This window comes from Cyclopterus lumpus, chromosome 18 (assembly GCF_009769545.1).
Source record: "Cyclopterus lumpus isolate fCycLum1 chromosome 18, fCycLum1.pri, whole genome shotgun sequence".
NCBI lineage: Eukaryota > Metazoa > Chordata > Actinopteri > Perciformes > Cyclopteridae > Cyclopterus > Cyclopterus lumpus.
In genome coordinates, this window is record NC_046983.1 from 6504199 (window position 1) to 6526664 (window position 22466).

Sequence of the window (22466 nt, forward strand, 5' to 3'; positions counted from 1 at the left end):
ACGGCAGGAAACAGCAATCGCTGTGAAGAAATGGCGTGCCAGCGTTACAGCGTGGCTCTGCGGTCCGGATTTGGGAAGAGACTTACCTCGAGGTGTGATATTTTAACCAAATGACACACAAAGTGGATTTCAGGACAGAAAAGGCCAACGGACGTCGTCTCCCTTTTAAAAAATCCCAGAATTTACAGATCCGAGCTTTACATCACAACTTAAAATAACCCCTTGAAATAACAAAGCTATTGTTGAACGTCCGTGTCCTCGCGCTTTGACACCATCTCTTCAAAGTCTAATGAATTGTGTGGCAGAACTGCTCTCGCTCTCTCTCTCTCTCTGTCTCTCTCTTTCTTTCTTCCTTTCTCTCACACACACACACACACACACACACTTCAAACTCACAGTTAGACACACCAACATCTTGCCGAGTCCACTTCTCGTTTGGGTTACAAACCTACGGTGCGCAGGGGACACGAAGTGTTACTTCTGCTTTCAAGTAAACAGTCTTGTGGCATATGCATGTGTGTGTACATTGTGGGAGCTTTACCGCACATGCTGTTCACATAATACACATGAACTTGAACCTTTCAGGTATTGTATTTATGCATCAACCTGGTGAGAATAAAGCATCTCTACCCCTTTTATTATAGGCTATTTTCCGACTACAATCTGATAGGAGATAGTTGCGCAAACGCACAAAAGTATTTTTTTTTTTTTTTTCTCAGAATGACATTATGTGCTTGTAGACCTCTCTCATCTCGAGAGCACATCACCCCCCCCCCCCCCTTCTTTTAGCAGTAACCACACAGTCCCAGCTCCACACAACAGTGTTTAGTCCTCACAATAGCAAGGGGCCTATGCAGTCCACCAGACCTGCCCAGCTGTGTATTGCAGTGTTAACATGCAGGGACCTGTACTGGCCGAGAGCCAGCGCAGGCACACGCCGAAGCTTGCTAGCACATTTGACCCGCTCTTCATCTCTGCCTGTTGGCGCTTATACGCCCACTCGCACAGCTGCACAGACACACACACACACACACACACACACACACACAGCCACCATAGAGCACACACTTTCAGCAAACATTATTAAGGGATGGATACAGGGAGTGTTAAGTTCAATAAGGGGAGCAACAAAAAAAAAGGGAACTTCACAAGATAAACAGCTTGAACATATGAAGTGTGTGTGTGTGTGTGTGTGTGTGTGTGTGTGTGTGTGTGTGTGTGTGTGTGTGTGTGTGTGTGTGTGTGTGTGTGTGTGTGTGTGTGTGTGTGTGTGGACATAAAGTATGTTGGCTATAAAGCTCACTGAGATACAATAGGACTGCAATTCATAAGAATAATAAGATATGGTTTCCTCCTCTAAACTAAACTATACTTGTGGAAGAATGCTGCCCTTATGGGAGATGTGTTCCACCCACTAAGCACACCTCAGGTATGGTTGAGTCATGGCATGCACGCCCATGCATGCACATCTAGGACATCATAATTCTGCATATATCCCTCAGCCAACCAACTTTGATCAAAGTCCAATTGGTGTCCTCTTCCTGGTTTGACTATAATACCTGGACATGCTTTGCAATGTATGTGCTCTGTTCAAATTAGTTTCGACTTCAATAAAATAGCATTTAAAAAAGAGGTAGATGAAAAGAAAAAAAACACATGTTGTAAGTAGTTAGAACGGCACTGTGTTTTTATTGAATGTTTTATGTATTCATAGTGTTAACTTCATGTGAGGGTTGCGCATTGTGGTCATTATTGTTTGCACTTGCGGGGAAACGGATATCACACTACTATTAATATAACTAGCCAGTTGCACGTGCGGGAGACGCAGTTTTACTTCATCCTCTTCGTTACACTTGTTTGAATGTGCCTGCACACACTGCGAAGTGACGCTAATCGCTTCCCTGACGCATTTAAAAATGGTTTAAAAGAAGTTAATTTAACTTCAAATGTGTTCCTTTCGGTCTCGTGCCCACTGTTATAAATGAATAAATAAATAAACACCAGTCGGGGTGTTTACCTAACACGTTGTCGTGCGTCAGGTGGTTAGTTAGAAGCTTACCTGCGGCTTAAAAACGGGAGGCAACCTCAGGGCATCCTTTGCACACTTTTTTTTGTTTGTTTGTTGGTGTTGTTGGTGTTGTTGTTGTTGTTGTTGTTGTTTGCGGCAGCCGCTCTGTTGACTGTCGCGAGCCCTAGCCACGCGCGCTCTCACACCTCCACGCTGGTCCGTTTCCGCTCCCTGCGTGTCGCTTTGACCACGCCCATTTCCGCGCAGGGCTCCTGGAGTCCAGCGGCGGCGGAGTGAGCTGCAGTAATGCGGTCACCTCCTTCCGCCGGCTGGGCGTAACGGTGGTGACGTTGCCCCTTTCGTTAAAAGTTGTCAACAACAACAACAACAGAAATGAGCTCGCGTGCAGAACGGCAAAGTGGAGGCACTCGTTTTGTTTGGCTGGGGATGACTTGCATGTCCCTGCTTGATCCCCCCCCGCCCCCCAAAAAGGGCCCCAGGCTCCGCATTCAACACACGCACAGGAATGCAGCGGGACGCCCCGCACCGCTAACCGAGCGAGTCCCGAGGAAGAGGAGCACACGTTTAACTTACGTTATTTGCATCTGTCATTGTTCATTGCGTAGCATTGAATGCATACTGTAGTTCCATGTATAATAGTCATTCCAACAATAAAATTAAAAATGATATAATACTATAATACTATACCATGTGTCTTTAACAGTTTAACCCCTCTATCATGAATATGACACTATTTTATTCTAAACATCTAAATGATATCGTAATTTGCTTATAAACCTTTCCCCCTTGGGTGGACACTTATTATTATTATTATTATTATTATTATTATTATTATTGTCTAATGTTATGCACCACCCACCCATGACCTCACCTTGTATTTACGTGTTTGCATATTTGGCAATAAACGATTCTGGTTCTGATTCTGATTCTGATTCTGATTCTGATTACTACTTATAGAATCAGAAGTGATCAAATAAGTAACATCCATGTGGCCGAGTCCAGCTTCGGCCACATGATGGTGACAGAGTGCCGCATCACTGTAGCTTCTGGGACTCTAATGGCAGAGCAAAATAAAATGTCCCATCCACAATGAAGACGTTTTGACACGTCATCGTAGTAAAAGGGCTAAATAATAATAATATGATCACAGATGCCTCAGTTTCAGGGTCTTGGTATTGTGCATGCCGGCTCACCGTCACACTGTTCTGTCCATTGTTCTAGAGATGTGCACGACGGAGTAAACACATTAATTCGCTTTGAACTTGGTGTATTTAACATTGTGTTATTTGCCTGTTGTGATAATCCAGATTCATAAATGGTCATTCTAATCTTAGTGGTGCAAGACCCTTGATGTCCGTCCATCTCTGCTTAAACACTGTACTAAGGGACATTTTGAGATTATTGTACCTCCCTTGAGCATTTTCATTTTATATCGTTTTATATTCATTTGACATGCAAAATATAAGCTGAAGTTATAAAGTATGATGTGTAACTATTAACCAACCCAGTGTATAAAGTAAAGCAAAGCATTGACACACTTTACACAATATTACACTATATCGTATATAGAAGAAGAGTTACTTGTTTCATTCTCTCAGGAGAATATTCAATGTATCAATTGTATTTTTACTTCAGCGGCATATTTTACCTGGAGTATTTTTAGACAACGGTGTTATTATGGTATGCATCTGAATACTTCTTCCACCACAGATGTCTTTAGATCGTAAAACCAGAAATTCCAAAGGAAACCTATAAAATGACGCTCCCCACAGTGTTTGTGTTGTCTAGAGCCAACATGTGAGTCTACGGCCTCCTCCTCCTCCTCCTCCTCCAAATGCATTATGCATTCAAAACAAGTTATATTGCTGCTATTTAAAATGAAAGATATATATAAATATATATAAAATGATCATGTTGTTTTTGTATGATTCAGGAGTGGGTGAATTCAAGGAGCTGCCGTCTTTTACTGGCTGCACATACGAGCAGTAAAACAAGTGACAGAAGGAGAGAAGAAAGGGATGAGATGTCTGGAGGACAGCACTCTGTCGTCCGGAGAGTCTTTTGCTCTCCGACTCCTCTTTTGTCCCTTCCAGTTGCGCCTCCGGGGGTCGCCTTGGCAACGTGTTTTACTACTGGCAGCCGTATAAATACAGCGTCTGGCTCCTGTAAGCTAGGAAAGCTGTGCACGGTAACACTCAATGCCAAGGACACAGCAACAACAAGGGCGCTTCAGCTTCAAATATAAAAAGAGGTACACAAGGGAACGCGATGTATTTTGAGTGAATATTTGATATTATTCCCCATCGTTTTGTTGAAGGACTGAATTGCTTTTGCCATGTGCAACGCAGACTGAAAAAGGGGCACAAAACAGGCCCTGTTATATAAGTTCAACCCTAATCTGTTGTCTTTTTCCAGCTCAGCATGGAGGCACATCTGCATGAGGATAAACTGATGGATGAAGCCGAGTCTCTGCACGGCAGCAAGAGTGAACTCAGTCTCCTTGACGTGCTGACTGAAACTCTTCAGAGGCTTGGAGCTGTCAGACGATGCCGAGATCGTCACGATGGGACCGTGGGTGGGAGGAGAGGCACGGGAGTAGAAGCAGGTAGCGGAGGAGGAGAGGAAGCGCAGAGAGGCAGTGAAGGAGGGATGCTCAGTCCTGAAGAGACGAGAGGACTCGCTGACGAGGAGAGCGAGTGCGAGCAGAGGGTTCTGGGACTGTTGAGGGAGCTGAGTGTGTTTCATTCAGACAGAGTGACAGCATGGAGAGCAGTTCTCAGGGGATGCGCCCACAGGTCTCCACCAGGGGGCAGTGATGAGCAGCATCCGTCCACAACAGGTATGCTGACTTGATGCGACTTGATACGACTGACTCGTGTCTTTTTTTTTGCCGCTTTTATACGTTTTAAAAGACAAAAAAAAGTGAAAGAAGTGTCAGTCGAAGATGACATGTAAGCACGAGACAACGTAAAAGTGTCAGTTTAAGTGTTGGTGGACTTTGAAGGACTGTTAAAGAGGAGTTGAATTTGAACCGTATATACACGCTGGAGACAGTTGTCAGTGAATTTAAAAGGTGAAATGAGTTGAGTGTCAGTTGACGAGATGGACCCTGAGTTATTTTAAGCAATTTAAAATCTATTTGAAGGGCACTTGTGTCAGTTTCTTGTAAGCAGAAAAGGGAGTTGAAATGTAGCTCAAGATTGAAGAGTACGTAAGAAGAAATCTGACAGAGCACTCAATGTCAACTTTTGATACTTGACTCTTTTGACTATTTAATGCTACAGATGTGTTTTAGTCAGTCCCCAAATCATATTGCACTTCAACCCTCAGCCCTGGAGGTAAATGCAGTGCAGACTTTGCAAATCAATCTGCCCTCACACTGCATTATCACGCAACAACGATGCAACAACTGACAGAAAACACCCAGTAGATATATATTGTACAATAGATTAATAATGTGATGTGAATTAGACAAAAAGATACATTTAGCTGTTGAGTATGCATCATTAGAAGAGCTAAAACCATCTCTGGCCCTTTTAATGCACAAAGTCTGTGTTCTCCAGCTATTCTTCAGCGACCACAACCTAAGCTGACATTCTGTGCTTTACCTTCATGTTCCTGCTAATGACCGTTGGATGCATCTAGAACAAACACATTTCTGTGTATGTGAGAGCGCGACCTTGGCGCCCCTTCCCAGGGCCGGCTGGTTTCCACTGCAGCAGCATAGCACAACATCACAATCAATGATGTGGGGCCTGTCTGAAGCCTGCTCATTATATATATAAATATATATATATATATATAGTCAAATGCTGTGGGACTTTTGTGTGTGTATATATATATATATATATATATATATATATATATATATATATATATATATATATATATATATATATACACACAAAAGTCCCACAGCATTTGACTATACTTGGAAATAGTTTAAGAGAGAAACTCAACAATACTTTTGTGGATCAGCAATTGTTCAGTAGTCCAAACAATGTAATATTGTTTTTACAGATTAGTTTAAGAATGTAAAATTTGCTCTCAAATTGCCCGTTTGTCAAGTAAAAGTTGTACGATATCTTTGAGTTGTGTGCTTTGTTCTTTACGTCTGTTTTGTCACAGATACACAATGTAACGTCACACCTTTATCAGACTCCTTCGGTGGCACTTTTCTGAGTGTCGGGGAGAATGTAGAGAACATTTTAGACCAACTGAACGCAATCGTAGCCAAACTGGATGAAGAAATCCTCGGACCAAGTGCAGAGGAGGCCTCAACTGTGGATGCAGCCCTCCGGGAGACCAGAGATCCGGAAGCGCCAGAGCAACCCGGAGACGACGACAATCGCCTGAACTCCCGTGAGCCCCTCGAATCCGACTCTGGGCGCAAACAGGCTGACGAAGATGGAGATGGAGACGATCAAAGGCATACGATGTCATCACCAGGCGCTGAACGAGCATCCGACTCGAGATTCGGCAGTTCCGCCTGCAACGATGAGGAAGAAGAGGCAGAGGGAGAAGTACCGGTGAACAGTCGAGGGGGTGAACATGAGGACTGTGCTTCTCCAGGGAGTGAGACAGACTTCCGCGAGGAGACAGGAAAGGACACAAATCGGGTGAACAAGGAATGGATCACAGTCGGGTAAGTGGACGACGTAGAGTTTTACACTGTCCACACTGTGTGACATTGTTCTATTCCATATCAGCTTGCTCCAGTTCTTCAACGAGGGGGTTGAATGACACAGGGTGAAATATTCAAACCTACAAATCATCATAATTATTCGACATGTGGGTTGCTCCACTATAATCTAGACTCGTCCATGTCCGACATCCTCTCCTTGATTCCTCACGGGGCCCGGCTTGCGAGCCTGGCCATGATGTTGTTCCTTCCGCTCATTTCCCCTGCTCAGTGACACAGAAGCTGAACTCTCGGCAGTGGTTCATCACAAGGTGCACATGATTTGACCACCTGGCCTCCTCATAAATGGCTACCGTCGGGTCAGTGCTCAGATTTGTCCGAAAGCCAAACAAATCAGGAACATTCAGATCAGAGGGAGAGGCAGAGTCTGGGAGAAGCCGATATGGAAATGTGCATACTCCAGCTTTTTAGATTTATTTAAGGTGGTTGCCGTTTTTTTGCCGGAAATGTCGCTTAAATGAGAATATTTCAACGACAATTCATACCGCCCACACTGGCCGTACTAAGATTAAAGGAAAAGGTCAATACTGTCACATCGATAACGCGATTTAAAGCTGTTCTTCAGTGCAGGACTTCAAAATATCCTCTGTACATCACTGCCTGTGTAAATGTGTCTCTTCGCACGTGATCTCTAGACTCTCTGGTCAACAAGAGGAGAGTTATTCCGACGTGCAAGACACGTGCTTTATCAGAGCACCCAAGGGTGCGGCCGGAGCCCTGATATGTGAGGTGGCCGACACCCTGAGCTGCCTGATGGTGACCGGCTCGGAGGAATTGGTCAGCAGAGTGATCCGGGTCAACGTTCGGGACGGAGCCAACGTCCACTTCCCCGTGACCGTGGTCGTGCCTTTCTGCGCACGTTACCGCGGCAACTACAGGGACGTAGCCGTGAAGATAGTCGATGGGGAGAGGAGGGCGAGCTACGTCACTCCTGTCACCACAGAGGGCACGTACGGAGGGCACAGGGTGAGGTTTCACTTACTGTATGTTTTAAAGACACTCACTATTATTTTACTGTCAGGCATGACGTTAATTATTCATATTCATTTATTAGCATATCTGTAAGTGCAAAACTTTTCAATTCACTTCCCCCTATTGTTTGATAAGTAATTTTCCGCATTTTATACAGAGTGGTTATACATTCTGGAGTAAGTTTTTTATTAGTTTTTGCCCATTCGGTGTTCATTTTAATTGATGAAATGATAACTGCAGTTTGTGAAAGGCCTTTTGAAAGTAAGTAATAAATTGATCTAGACAGATGCCAACTGTAGAGTTAATTTTATTATCTGGATTCAAACTAATCTGGTTGGATGACAAACAGAACAGCTGCTAATATAAAGCCTTGTGGTGCACCTTTTGTGATCTTAACTTTGAATTTACAATCATCAACAGAGTCTTAAAGATCTTTTCCAAACCAATCTCGTACATCTTTACTGCTGTACTTGTTCAACTGTTTCAAAAGCCAATACAGATGTGCAATGTTGCAAATTGACGGACGCAATAACAGCTGACGCCGCTGTATTGTTACTGTGTCCGGAACTAAAGCCAGAATATTATTGTTCTGTTTATAAATAATTAAAATACTTGATACATGATTTCCTTCACGGTTGGTCTATGTCTGTTGTCAGGGCTCCTTTGCTGAGGTGAGGGTGTACTCCCTGGGCCTGTTTGCAGTGGTTTCCTGTTTAAAAAAAGAAAATTACACAGTTCCCACAAAGGGTTTGTTACTCAAGCTTCACATGGACCAACGGATCTGTCTGAACTACCCCCCAGGATGCTTCACTGCACCAGTAATGGCTCAAACCATGGTATGGAGATACTGATTTGAACACTATCCATCTGTCTCCTACTTAATAATTTTACTTCACCGATTAATAATGTATTGTCGACTGTGGAGGGACTGAGAAGTAGGTAAAAACATCTTTGAGATCAAGTCGATGTTATAAATATTGAAATTGTTCCAAAAAGGAGATCAAAACCGAGGCCTGTCAAGAGAAACAGATAGATTGCTTATAAATTCACAGACTTGAGTCTCCCCAGATGTTTGCCGTGAGGTGGAAGAATGAACAGCTGTGGCCGATATTTGAACTAACTCCACTACAGCAGTTTGTTGCTTGATATCCAGTCAAAAAAGACAACAGTTCTCCCTCTACGCGGCTCTCTTTGATAATACAGCATGCTGCCGGCAGAACAAAATTGTCGGGGAAAAAAAAAGCAATTTTCATACCACACAAGCAGCTCTGTCCAAACTGCAGAGTAAATAAAACAGCTGTTACCTCACCTGCCCTCAGATCCAGCCGGTGGATGCCGTTCTTCTGGCAGCCGTCAAGTCCAGAAGCGACGCTTATCACTCGGTGGTGTCCACGAGTCCACTGCTCTGCCTCACCCAGCCCTCCTCTCAGCCCCTGAGAAGACCCCTCGCTCTCACCCTACCCTGTCCCCCAAACCCTGAAAAGAAGAGGCCCACAAGGGGTCAAGAGGAGGAGCAAGACCACCAAACTCGGCCTTTTAGCGCTTCGTCCCACAGAAGGAGGTGAGTAGAGTGTGGCCTCTTCGTATCCGTCCAATATTTCTAGACACCATGGGTATCAGTGGCCAAAAATGTGCAGCTCCCATATGATGATGATTATTTAAGAAGTAACCACGGAAATAATGTGTAATAACGAACCATCTTTAAAACAACAAAGGCTTGTCAGTTGGTACGCAACTTTTGTCCCGACAATATATTGGACGTAAGAAATGTTTTTTTGTTGTTGTTTTTTTACGTTTTGAAGCTTCGAGTTTGACATTTCAGCCATCACCATCTTGTTTGTTTCCAACCAGAGGTGACACGAGAAGGTGGAGCTAGACTGAAACCTTTTTTTAAAAATGAAACGCCCCCTGGTGGCCATGAAACAAAAACTTCATTTAAGGCCCTTCAATCACTTCAGTTCCGAAGGTTGCCAGCTGGTCCAAACAGGAATATTACCTATTGCATGGATAGCTATAAAATGTGGTTCAAACATTGATATTCCCCTTAGGAGGAAGTGTAGTAACGTAAATGATCTGCTAACCATATGTCATAATACTTTGGTTTATGACTAAAATACCTGTAAAAAAAAAAATGAAGCTGTACTCATTTGTTCATATTAATTAGCCAGATGTTGCATGTTAATACCCTAAACCAGGGTGAGGAACATGGTTAACATGAGTATGATAAGGATTTAGCATTGGAGCACCACTCTGATTTATTATATATTATTTTGAATCTTTCTGTTAGAGTCCTGGGGGCCTCTGTGAAGTCTAAGAAGATGTCCAACGAGCTGCTGATTGTTCTGGGTTCAAGAGACCAACAGTGGAGGGTCCTGGATCAAGTCCCAGTCCGGAACCAGCAAAACGGACTGGTGTCCTTTGAGCTGACGGAGAACTTCGACAGGTAGCAGATAGCAATCTATAGTAGTAATATCGCAACTTTATTTAAAGAGACCTTTAAATGTAACACAGTTTATCCAACGGGATTTACAGGACTGCTTGGCAATGGAGCTAAGCAAAAATACATATTTCAAGAAAGATAAACACCTTACAGTACGGTCACACGAACACACAAAGAATGAAAATAAGAGATTATGTTCATATAAAAACAATTGAAGGAAGGAGTGTTTAAATCTAAATGAGAAAGTGGTATTGTGGGGGATGTACGTCAGGTTTTTACCATTGTTTTATGGCAACAGGAGCACAGATATACAGCTAATATTTAGGGCCAAGGCAACAGCAATATCATTTTAATGTAAATATAAGAATTGTAAATTTAATTCCAAAACTAACAAGGAGCAACTACACAGAGCCAAGAAAGATCGGGTTTTCTCATCTTGTCAGAAGCCTTGTTGCAGTGCTGTGGGGAAGCTGCAATAAAAAAAAAGAAGTTTTTTTTTGCAGAAATGTTGACATTAAGCCGAGATGACTGTGACTGCAGCCCTCGGTGGATATGCTGCTCTACCGTCCAATCAAAACAGACCACAGCACACGTTGCAATGCGAGGCAGAAACATCCACAGAAGGACCGCAGAACCCAGGGTCAGACTGGTCGTGCGACGCTCATTTATAACAAAAAAAGATAATAAAAAAGAAATATCATACAATATTGTGTCAAAAGAACACCCCCCCTTCAACAGTAGCGTGCGAATGCACGAGTGGCGTTGCGATGCCAGACCGTGAGTCTCTCCCCACATCCCCCCCCCCCCCCACACCCCCCTGGGGCCTGTGCCCTACCGCTGACGTTGGTTCGCTCGCGCCACAAAAGAGGATGTCGTACATCCTGCCTCTGACCACAGGACACCGAACACTCTCAGGCGTCACAGAAGGATTGAAATGAAAGCGTTGCGTTCACACCTTCTTGCCGAGATGCAGGAAATGATGAGTTCCTTGCAGGGTTGTTGAAACTGGATCACAAATAGAGGGGCGGTTAACAATATTTGATGAAGACAAGGACTGGAATTTGTCAAAAGATAAGTGAATGTTAACACCCGTCAGTGAAAAACAGCCTTTTTTTAGTTTTAGCCTGCAAGACACAGAAAAAAAACATTAGCAAAAGAACTCAAAACTGTGGTGCTTTCACAAAAAGGTTTTTTTGGGTGGGGGAATTTAATCTTAAGGCTCAATTAAAAAAAATAATTCAGTGTTTCAGTGTGCAGGGCTAGTCCCATGCATGTGTTGATGTGTTCCTATTGAGAGTATAGTTACAGTTGGAGGTCTCTTCTGTGTACTTGGGGCTCATCGGAGGCCCATGAGTCCGATGAGTGTGTTTGACAGGTGCAGGCAGGCTAGCGGCGTTCTGGGCCGTCCTCACAGCCACATCCACACACCGGCTACCAGCAGGGACCGCCATCAGGAGTCCTCCAGCCGCATAGAGGAGGTAGCAAACGTTGCCCCTGGCCAGAGAGAGAGAGAGAGAGACCGACTATTAGGGAGTGTGGGTTTGCATTTTTTAAGAAAAACTGTTTACAATCATGGACCCTTACTTAAAGGAAAATGTGTTTATGTGCACGTTTGCTCAGCGCAAAACTATACGGTACTTAGATATTTTGAAATTAGATATTTAAGATATTTGAGGTTGGAACCACTTGGTTTTTACCCTTCCTGTGTACTTATTCTCAGTGCAACTCACCGTATCGATATTTTTTTTTTGTGGTATGTTTGTGGCAGAAATGTCATTCAGAAAATGTCCCTGTTAATCTCACACAAAATAAAAAGGCATAACATACAAACCTTCTTTTATGTATAAGTTAGGGACTGTGTAGAATATCAAACACAAATAAAACCATAACACAAAGCTTAAATTTAATCTGCAGTCACAATTAACACATACTTAGAATAACAGAAAAAACACTAAACACATGCAGTCATACAGAAGCAGTACTACACACACACACACACACACACACACACACACACACACACACAAAAGATTCCTTTTGTTAAGTTGGATCATTGTTTTTTTGACCATGTCTTCTGTCAACTAACTTGATAATCCTCTTAACTTTACTGATTTGGAAGAAAAACATTGCACATTATTATGACAGCAATGTCTTTACAAAGTGGTGCTGTTGCCTTGAGTCGAATAAATAGAGACAATATATAAGTACTGACTGGACATGCTTTCCCACTTCAATGCCTTTCACTTGGACATGTTCAGTCTATAAAGTCAACGTGATAAGAAAATACAATTACCAGACTTAGAGTGAGCGTTTCTCTACTTAAGAGGGTTAAAAGGCAGTGGGATAAAGGGCTAAAGCTAAATGCTTTCAATTCCAGGCTTTAGCATTTCCAGGAATTGGTAAAAATGTTATTGAAGTCAAAGATAATAAGAAAATATCGTATTGCCTTTGTGTTTTTTAGTTAAAAAGATTGAATTATGAATATATTAGACCGCTAGTTGTAAATTGTGAACTGTTCCTTTAATACGGATAGCTTGTCATTATTTCTCTCATGTGCTTAAGTCCTCTTTCTTATCTAAAACAGCTTCCCCAGGGAATAATATAAGTGCAGTAGGTAATATGAATTCTTCATTTCAACTTAAGTGTATTAAGTCTGTATTCAGGCCCACGATAACAGGCTCATCTCTTCCTTCTGTGCAGCAGCAATCTAATCTCTCTGCTGACGTCCGTCCTGTCTCTGGCTGTCTCCCTCTCAGACTGCTGGTGGTGCGTCTCCTCTCTCCCCTGCAGCCCGGTCGTCTCGCCTCCCTGGCGGAGGAGCTAGAGGAGTCGGTCTGCTGCCACGCGGTTACCGTCGTCCTCCAGCGTCGACAAGAAGAGCCTCACGCCGCCCTGGTGGCGGCTCTGCCCAGCAGGGACCTCGGCTGGGAGATGTCCAGACTGCGAGCCCGGGGCTACAGCGGCCTCTTGGAGGCCGCGTCCGAGATCTCCATGCGGGAAGGAGACCAGCTTCTCCTGCGTTTCAGCGGCAACATCACCTCCACAGGTACGGCGACCCGTTTAAAACTAAGGACAAGAGGAGTGATGTGCAAATAATGTGGGCGAAAAGGGACAGAAAGGTGATTGATTTTATGATAAGAGCATCCTCAGTACAACACAACTTACTTTCTCCTTACTGGCCATTGCTAGTAATATATTATGCATATGTATTATATGTGATTTGTGCTATTGGCTGGGAGAGTGCGTTTCCCTGTTTTTTTTAAAGGTTACCCGAAGGCCACGATAGTTTTAGTACATGCTTGGAAAATGAATGGTGAATGCAGGGTTATTCAGTTGGTTGCAATCTGCAACATCACCACTAGATGCTACTAAATCCTACACACTGCTCCTTTAATACAAGTTGGGGTGATGCCTAAAAGGGAGAATACATTGTAAGCAAAGTGGGTTGGGTTTTGGTAACTTTAAAGCAAAGCATCTCTCTCTGTCCGTCTGCGCGTCCCTGAACCATCCATTTCGATCTGCTACTGGATATGCTATTATTAAAGCGTGAAGTCAGAATAAATCCATTCGTAGGTTTCCCCGTTTGAACATAAACAGTAAAGCAAACATCCGAACACAATTGTGGAGAAATTAACCCCTGCATCACGTGACCGGGGGATCTAGAGCTGTACAAGCCAGCCACGAGGGAACCGAAGACATGACCCGTTGTTCAGTCGACTCCCTCGCCGACGCACAACCAAGCGTCTGACCTGGTGTGAATGCGGCCTGAAGGTGGCTTCAGCCACATTAGTAATGAAACGGTTGCTGCCGTTGCTGAGGAAGTCAGAAGGTTACACATACCGACCGCAGGTCTGGACAGGTTTGTCTTCCTGCTGCTGGTTACCACACAACCGGTTGCCACACACCACGCGATGCAGTTTATTAACTATATATTCACACAGGCAGCAGAACGCATGCACACGTACAGTTTGTCCACGCCCTCAGGTGCCGTTCTTTGCTCTGACGGCTTTCCTTCGAATATGACACACTTTGCTGATTTGCAACATCTGGCTGATTTTGGGATGAGTGCAATGCCGACGTTCTCCGTCAGGTGCTCCAATCGACCTCCATGGCCTCCCACGCGAGCGGCTCACCTTCCACAACCAGCAGACGAACCGCCTCTCGGTGCGTCTCACTGAGGTGGACCCCTTCGGGAACTACAGCTCGCCCCACTACAAGGGCACGGCCGTGTTTCACAAGGTCGGCAGAGGTCAGCTGGAGTGGCGAGGCGACGGAGCGGTCCCGATGGACGCGAAGCTTTTGGGAGACCCCGTGTGCAAGCTGTCTCTGACTTTACCGAAGGTGCATAAACACTCTACGTCATATTTGGCATGACAGTAAAACGTTGACCGTCTGCAACGAATAAAAGCATCTTCTAACATTTTATTCCGTTTCATCTCAGAGAGTGAGAAACATTAATCGGCCCATCACAGTTCGGGTGAAGTTATGCGAGGAGACAGGTGGGTGACATATTATCATGTACGCCCACTCCACTACATATCAGAAGGAACATATTGTATGTATTTTCTTCTTTACATCTATCTGACAGCTATTGTTGTGGTTATTCTTACGGTTGATACTTCAACTACGTGTGGCTAATAGTACTTTTTACATTATGTTAAATTAGTACTTTTACCAAAGTAACTCACATATTTCTGAATAAAAAAATTAACGAAATATTTAGTTTTACACCCCATAAACAGTTTTCCAGAGATACTATTGAACAATTTATTACTTTTAACATGTTACATACATATTTCACTATTTCGTATATTTAGATATATCAGTATCAGGAAGTGTCTTAATCGATATTGTGAAAATTATGATGAAATAACAACATCCCAGATCTTTTTCTTATTTTCCTAAGCAAGCTGTCATCGTTCTAAATGCATCACATTCAGTGCACCAGTTCCTCCATCTTTCATCTCCCGCCCCACCACCAGACCCCCTGTCGGACTCTCTTCTTCTCTGGCTGTCCGGGGAGCTTTCAGAGGAGGAAGTAGCACTTCTGGTGCTCTCCCTGCGTCTCCGGCGAAGCGCCGCTCAGCTGGTGAAGCTCCGGGCTGGGGACAGCCTGCCCAGCCAGGCCTTCCGTGTCCTGACCATGTGGAGGAGGGGGCTGCCCGCTGCCACACACCAACCCAAGGCCTCTCAGCTGGCTCACTGCTTAGCCAAGAGCGGCAGGCCGGACCTGGCCAGAGAGCTGCTGCTGCGACAGGCTGCGCCCACCAGGCGGGGCTCACCGAAGTAGGGGAGCTTGAAAAGTACAAATCACACTGCTTTTTTTTTTTTTTAATTGTTGCTTTTAGTCAGAGCCTGTTTGCCTGTCAAATGAGATGGAGGTAGTATGGTGTTTGATCCACAAGGGGTCAGCATTGGACTGTGAGATTACGTGATCTCTCCCAGACTTCAGTCCATTATGTCTGTCTGCAAACCCAGTAATTTTTTAGAGCCCTGAAGACTTAATGATGTTCGGTGAAAAAACTAAACAGAAATATATGGCGGGGGGGGGGGGGGGGGGGGGGGGGGGGGGAAGAAAATCTAATTTCTTCTGCTTTATTGTCTCGTGACCTCTTATATTTTTCTTTTGACCCCTAGGAGGGCTGTAAACCCCAGGCTGTCAACCAGCGGTGTCGGCCATATATTCTCAGCATTTCCTGTGAGACATTTGAAATAAAAGCAATTGCTGTAAATCACCACATAAGAGTGAGACATTTGGATAATCAAGGTCAAGTATATATAATATACTAAGTTTAGTCCTCTGCGATTAACACCTTACCTCATATTATGTGTTAAGAAGATGCAATGAATCTCAACCAGGACTTGATTCTGATTAAATAATGAAATAATGTTTTCTTTCTTTTTTTTTCAATGTACAAGTTGTGATATTAAAATATAACTGTAGCTGACACCTAAACACACACTGCCAATGTTAGCCTGTATGTATGGGCACATTTCAAAACGTGTGAGTTTTCTCAGGATATTTTTATCCTTTATGACTTTATTTTTTATTTTGTCATTTGTCTCCACAGACAGGTAGGTAGGTGAATATACCTGATTTGTGTCTCCTTTGAATATTACTATGCCTTTAAAAATAAAATACAAATATGCCAATATGCAAACAAATCCTCTGTATATGTTTATGTGTGCAAATTCTGTTGTTCAACCAGTTAAGAAAATATCTCACCACGAGGTCCATTTAGTTGGTATACTGGAGGTATTAAACATATCACATTACCATTACGAGTTTTCCCAGTCATGGAACTGGAAGATACCAATTAGTAAGTAGTAGCATATTTGCCTCCAACAAAATCATGGAGCAATTGTGAGCGTGATTAGCTTTCGGGATACATCTGATCAAATCTGCCAGCCACAGATGTCATTTGAGCCGGCACGGTTGGTTGTCGGCGATCAGAAATGAGAAGCTTTTGTTTGTCCACATCTCTCTGAAACATGCTAAAATAGAGGACGGGGGGCTTAGCCAAAGGATCCATTGTAGATGTTCTTTTCCGGCACTTTAAGGATTTCTTGTCCATGCATTTTTAGAAGCTGAGGAATCAGACATCTGCTATAAATGTCCATTAGAACTGCTAAATGAGCCTTGTTTTGTAAACCTGTCCACATGCTGTCGCCAAGGTCAGGAATGAACTTTGAACCTTTTAAGCCTTCACATGCTCTGGTCTATTTCACAGTTGCATTTATGTAACCGTGAGAACTCCATGGGATGATTGAAGATGGTGTGAAATGACACAGCCAGCAAAGGGACCTAAAGGTCAGATTGTTTTCCATTGTGTTCCCCATGCAGCCATCCTCTTGTATCCCCCAGCTGAAGTTAGCTTAGCGCTACGAGGACTCCTTTTCTATCACTGCACTGTGTGCTCTGTCTTTTTAATGACATTCGCCAGGGTTTCCTTCCGAGCCTCACGCTCCAGCTGTGTGACATTCTGCAGGCTCCGAGCTGCAGCAAGGGGGGTAATGATAGATGCCATGTGTCCAGGTGGGGGATAGGGGACTCCCTGTGGAGACCACCCAGTGCCTCAAATGAGGGCGGGGGGGGATTCGGTTAATGAAGTATGAAATGGTAACAGGTGGAGCTGTTGAATTAAACAGGATGATCGCTCTTGCTCTTTCTCCGTCACTTGCTGACAAAAAAAAAACGGTCTCCTCTATTCATTAACTTCCCTTTACTTTCTTTCCACACTTAGATGGAACCATTGCTCTCGTATCCACCTCTGAAAACGCTTTACAATCCGTCTTCGCTGTTATCGACCCCAGGGCTCCTTCTTTCCCCGGCGGTGCGATTCTGAAAGGACATGTGTGGAGCAGGAGAGTTTGGTGCCTACAGTGTGTATACCAGAGGGGGGGTATCATTAGTCTGGCACAGGGCCATCAAACACACACAGACATTGAGGGCCATGCGAGAGATAAATGTCACAGAGGGGTCTCCCACAGCGCCAGGAAATCGTTTCGCCTCCTTTTGTCTCCCCTCTACATTATTGAAAAGGCCACGCAGCAAGGCATTCTGGGAGGTTGCCCGTCGTCCAGTCGGGTGAGGATACAGAAGGGTGATGAGGTGAAGAATTCCCATGCAGTGTAGGGCATAAAGAGACTAAAACCTCACCTGTTTCATCATTTGTTTCATCACCCTCGTCTTTTTCCTCCGTCGCTCTCTGCTCTCCCACTTCTAGCTGTCGAGGTGAAACAGTGTGACGTGATTGAGATGCAGACACAGCCATGAATGAACATATGCACTGTCACAGCTCATCCTGAGAGGTATCGGAGCAGTGGAATTCACATCTGAGGGAGTTGGGGGTAGTGGGGGTGGGGGACCTGAGATGTGTTGTTATATTGGCATAAAAAAAAAAGTGGAAAGACAAATTTAGTTATGCAAGTCTGTTTGCTGTATGGCTGATTATTTTTTTGATTCAAGGCTGCTTTTATTACCCAGACTCTTGTTTACTCATTTAGGCAATCGTACACACCATACTGCCTCGCAGTAATTGAGAAGTGAGCACAGCCGAGTTCTCAAAAAGATTAAATGTGAAGATGCAGGAAAATACACAGTCTAGTGTATGCCCACGGATGAAAAGGACTTCATATGATGGAAAGTCAACCAATAATGCAAATTGCCTTCCTCATCTTAACAGTTCAGTTCTTCTCGAGTGACAGAACGCTCTCAAGAGGAAAAGGTCAGCGCTTTGGGAAAATCTCAAAAGTAAAAGGGCTCTACACACCGGGGGCATGACATAATAAATGCGAGCTATTCATACCAGCAGCGATGATAATTTAGAAAGAAAGAAGAAATTTACACTTCTCTGCATCTAGTTATTAAGGAGCAGTGGGCTCTGGGGGTTCAACTACGGGGAGAGCGGGGATCGAAAACTGGGAACCTTGTGGTTTCGGGACGACCACTCCCCCCCCCCCCCCCATGAGCTACAGCCGACCCCAAAAAATTCAACCCTTTTTTCAATAAATGAGCAGATTTACGCAGGCAGAGGAGCAAATACCAGGATCCTATTGAGCCAGAGCTCAGTCTGTGTGAACGTGCTCGTGACAAAAATAACAGCTTGTAGGTGGTATTTGGTAAACTTAGTTTGGCACATTGTGGTACATTGTAAGTTTTAGCTTCGTATTTATTGCACAAACGTGAGAGCGGCATCGATCTTCTCACGAGTTGTGTCAACACATTTTTGTCCTACTCGGTATGGAGATGCAGTTCAAAACCTTTGGAAATACTACTGTTAGAGCACCCTAAGGTCCAGTGGGTGATCTGGGTCACCGAACCGGTCATGAACCTGATGGCGGGTAAAAAAAAATGGAGACGGCCATTCATACAAAAACACGGATAGTTTGAGTCTCAGGAGAGAGAGAGAGAGAGAGAGAGAGAGAGAGAGAGAGACAGAGACACCTCTAAGGTGTACTGCTCGGTGATCCATCACATACTCTAAATGTGTCCCTCATCTCAGTGGCAGACGGGCCAGCTGGGCCACCGTGGCCTGAGAGGGCCCTCAATCACAGTGAATATTCAACTCCAGCATTTCGTGAATTAGTCACCAAATGCAGTCTATTGGATTTGTGTGGGGTTTTCTCTCCGTGTCAGTCGGAACTGCTTTTTCTTGGGAGTGGAGGGGGGGGGGGGGGGGGGGGGGGGGCATTACGTTGATGAAAGTCGGCTTTAGGCAACAAAATAACTTTGTTAGGTTCATAAAAAACATTGTTGAGGCAAGTTAGCTTAGGTTAGTTTGCTGACAAACACTTTCCCCTGGTATTAACTGGACGCTACATAACTACAACAGCCGGGCCGTCCTTTTTCCCAAATCAAAACTAAATCGGAAAAACTGCTCATGCGGCAGCATATCACGGCTGAATGGGGCTCAGCACGAGAGCTGTTTGGGACCGAAGAATAAAAGGACATCGTTGAGGATTTTTGTTCAATTCCAAGCTCGCCGGCTGCCGTTTTTGAAGATAAGCCCGTGTTTTTCCTGAGGGAATTTGGGATTTCTGATTGGCCACTGTGCCGACCTGTTGGGACCAAATCACAGCTGGGTTGCTGTTTTTGAAAAGGAAGTGCCGGCTAAGCTGATCCATATTCAACTTAAAAGACACTTTGAGTTGTGCTTCCAAACCGTGCAGCAGCGTGCCGCTGATGTGTTGCGCTTTTCCTCACACATCAACAGCCTTCACGTCCTTTTAATGGATTGGTCCGTGGTTTTAAGATGCTCATCCTCACGAAGACGTAACCACACCGATGCCATTCCAGCAACTACCCCGCTGACCATTTTCTGGTGGAATTAAATTGGTTTTGTTTACTCTGGAAATCCCTCCCAAGATTGTCTGTGATGTATGTGAGACGGCGCAGGAGAGAAGAGGTTGAACGGAGGCCGGGATGACGGAGAGCGAGAAACGGAAGGGAGCGGCAGCAGGGGGTGAAGAGGTGATGGAGGAGAGGGGATGAGAAAAGGAGCCGAGCGGACGAGGAGGTGTGACAACGATGGGAGAGAAGGTGCGGCAACAGTGTGTCCACTGGTGTGTGTGAAACCGGCCTGACATCTGGAGTGGGCGTTTGTGTGTGTGCGAGCGTGATCGCAAGGCAGGGTGGAGGTTGGAGGGTGGAGGGTGGAGTCATGGAGACGGGCTCCGTTTCTCTTTCACACACAAACACTTCTGGCTGGCCTGAGAGGACCTTTTTATTTATTTTTTTATTTTTGCACAATTCAAACAATACAATAAAAAATAAACACACGTAACAGAGATAAATGAATATCACAGTGCAGGAGGGCTGAGAGGACCTTTTCAGGGATTGAATGTCCTCTATTGACAGTTATATATTACATATAAAGAGCAATGCGGACCTGTATGAACATAACACTTAAACTATAGAAGGCCTGCAAGTTAACTGTCTTCCGTTTGTAACATTAACCATTTTATAAATCATCAAGCAAGAAAACTAAACCCGAGGTATTTTCTTGCATTGGCTCCTCTATTGGCTCTATATAGCTTTATAATGAAAAGTATAGCCCTGTCAGTATGTCCTTCCCACTCGAAGAGGCAAGACATTTTGTCACACTAATGCTACGGTGTCAAACCCTGCACACTTTGGTTAAACTCAATACCTTATTTGATATAACTGTTAGGCTGCCAGTTCTGAAATATGACATTAATTGAATCTCTTACAGAAATTCCGGCATTTCTTGAGTCGCCTGCTCCGAAAAGCTTCGTATCCGTTTACGTCGCTAAAAGCCGAGGGTGGACACTGGAGCTGCAACTTGTACCTTCGGCGCATATAAATAGACGTATCCATTGATTTGCAACTCATTGTTTGACTTTTGTAAGATAATTGTCAAAGATTTCTAAGACGCTGCTGACCTCCCCCACACGAGCAAAGTTGCTGATTTCCCAACCCTTCCTCAGTGTTCCGCTGCCATCCAATCGAGTGTGACATGAATGATTCAAAACACACAGATAGCTCTGCTGGCCACGAAATGGCTTTCGCAGTACTGTGTTCATAGTGTATGTCGTAATTATTTATGCCTATTGATTCTGGCACTTCGAAGGCCACAGGCTCAGGGATGATCTAAGCAGGAGATTGGCTCCATCTAAAAGTAGAAATATAATAACTCAAGAGATTTCCTACACCTTGTGTGCATCTCTCAGTATCCCCCATCTCCTCTTCCATAGGAGTTTGTCGACCTCTCAATTTGATCCCTTCTTTATTTAAAGATATGGATTTTAGCACCTTTAAACTGTGTGTTGGAGGATGAAACATGCATCACTTTCCGAGAAGACAAAAGAAGCAGAAGGGAGTGGAAGGAGGTGAGAAGGTCATCTGCAAGACGAGGAAGACATTTTTCGTTGTGCATCACGCTCCGTCTGATGCCCCGATAACCTCTTTTCTTCATGTCCCTGTCTCCTTTGCTTCCACCTGTCCATCATTAACTATGTCTCAGTTATGTCCCATGAGCCAGAACTGACACTTCTGTATGCCGAGAGGCGCTCAAAAAAACAACAGCCTCTAGGTCTTCCGTCTCATATTTGGGGTTTGACATTTTTTGGAGGATTCTTCTGGAATTTTGTTGAAAAGATATAGTCAACAATGCTTAAAATAATTACGTTTAAGTGTGCAAAAAGATTGGCTTTTTCAAAAGCCTCTTTCCGTAGGGATCATATTGTTCCGTCCTAATTTTGATCAATTTAACCCTGCTCATTTTAGATTTTTAGACCTGTAAATAGGCTGCAGATATCAGCTGTAGACACAGTACGGACATGCACACATTCACATTTGAAATCATTTCAGTGCATTGTGTAAGCAGAGAGATATTGTGGAGCTGACCCTGGTGGCTATACGCACTGTGATGCACATCCTACTGTGACAGGAGAGTAAAGAGAGATCAACAAAAGATGTCAACACTTCGCAATGCGACACAAACATGCCACACTTCTCCCAACGGACGACGATTCACCATTTTTTATCATTTTCAGGCAATAATGTGGCTTTCTGGTCACAGTGCGACGTATAGAAACATCAACATGGGTTTGACCATGTGTAGAAAAGCTATATTCTCAGAGTGGTGTTTGAATACTGTAGGTCCATTTGAGTCTTTGTTAACTAGACTCTATGGGACTCATGTCCAAATATAGGCCAAAAGCCATGCAGATATTCAAATGCTGTTTTTATTTATTTATTCATTTTAACAGACTACTTTGTCCATGCACAGTATGAACTGGAGGACCCCCGTTTCCTCACAAAACCAGCCGAGAAGAAAGAAAGACGCATTATCACTCAT

The 22466-nt window shown here is 44.1% G+C and overlaps 2 protein-coding genes across 3 annotated transcripts in view; one reads left to right on the forward strand and one right to left on the reverse strand.

Annotated features, from left to right (window-relative positions):
• The window catches only part of zmp:0000000660 (arf-GAP with Rho-GAP domain, ANK repeat and PH domain-containing protein 2), a 95764-nt gene extending 95374 nt beyond the window's left edge, over positions 1-390 (reverse strand). The window contains 1 exon segment of the mRNA XM_034556626.1: positions 87-390. The gene's annotated coding sequence lies outside the window, so the exon portion shown is untranslated.
• Positions 391-4212: 3822 nt separating this feature from the next.
• dthd1 (death domain containing 1) lies at positions 4213-15898 on the forward strand. Of its 2 annotated transcripts, XM_034557605.1 has the most exons (12): positions 4213-4280; positions 4445-4868; positions 6158-6674; positions 7367-7697; positions 8360-8539; positions 9023-9264; positions 9991-10146; positions 12900-13189; positions 14234-14484; positions 14585-14642; positions 15126-15446; positions 15781-15898. In XM_034557605.1, the coding sequence occupies exons 2-11, from the start codon at positions 4451-4453 to the stop codon at positions 15431-15433; spliced, it is 2751 nt and encodes a 916-aa protein (XP_034413496.1). In that variant the 5' UTR covers positions 4213-4280; positions 4445-4450; the 3' UTR covers positions 15434-15446; positions 15781-15898. The 2 variants fall into 2 exon arrangements, with proteins under 2 accessions (XP_034413496.1, XP_034413495.1); XM_034557604.1 differs by lacking the exon at positions 15781-15898 and having other exon boundaries at positions 15126-15498.
• Positions 15899-22466: the final 6568 nt, after the last annotated feature.

Bases quoted from the DNA above. Each gene is read 5' to 3' on its own strand.
- dthd1 (XM_034557605.1), top strand. From the start codon at position 4,451: ATGGAGGCACATCTGCATGAGGATAAACTGATGGATGAAGCCGAGTCT. The intron at 8,540-9,022 runs GTATGGAGATAC...ACCTGCCCTCAG, and splicing joins CAGTAATGGCTCAAACCATG to ATCCAGCCGGTGGATGCCGT. The intron at 14,485-14,584 runs GTGCATAAACAC...GTTTCATCTCAG, and splicing joins TGTCTCTGACTTTACCGAAG to AGAGTGAGAAACATTAATCG.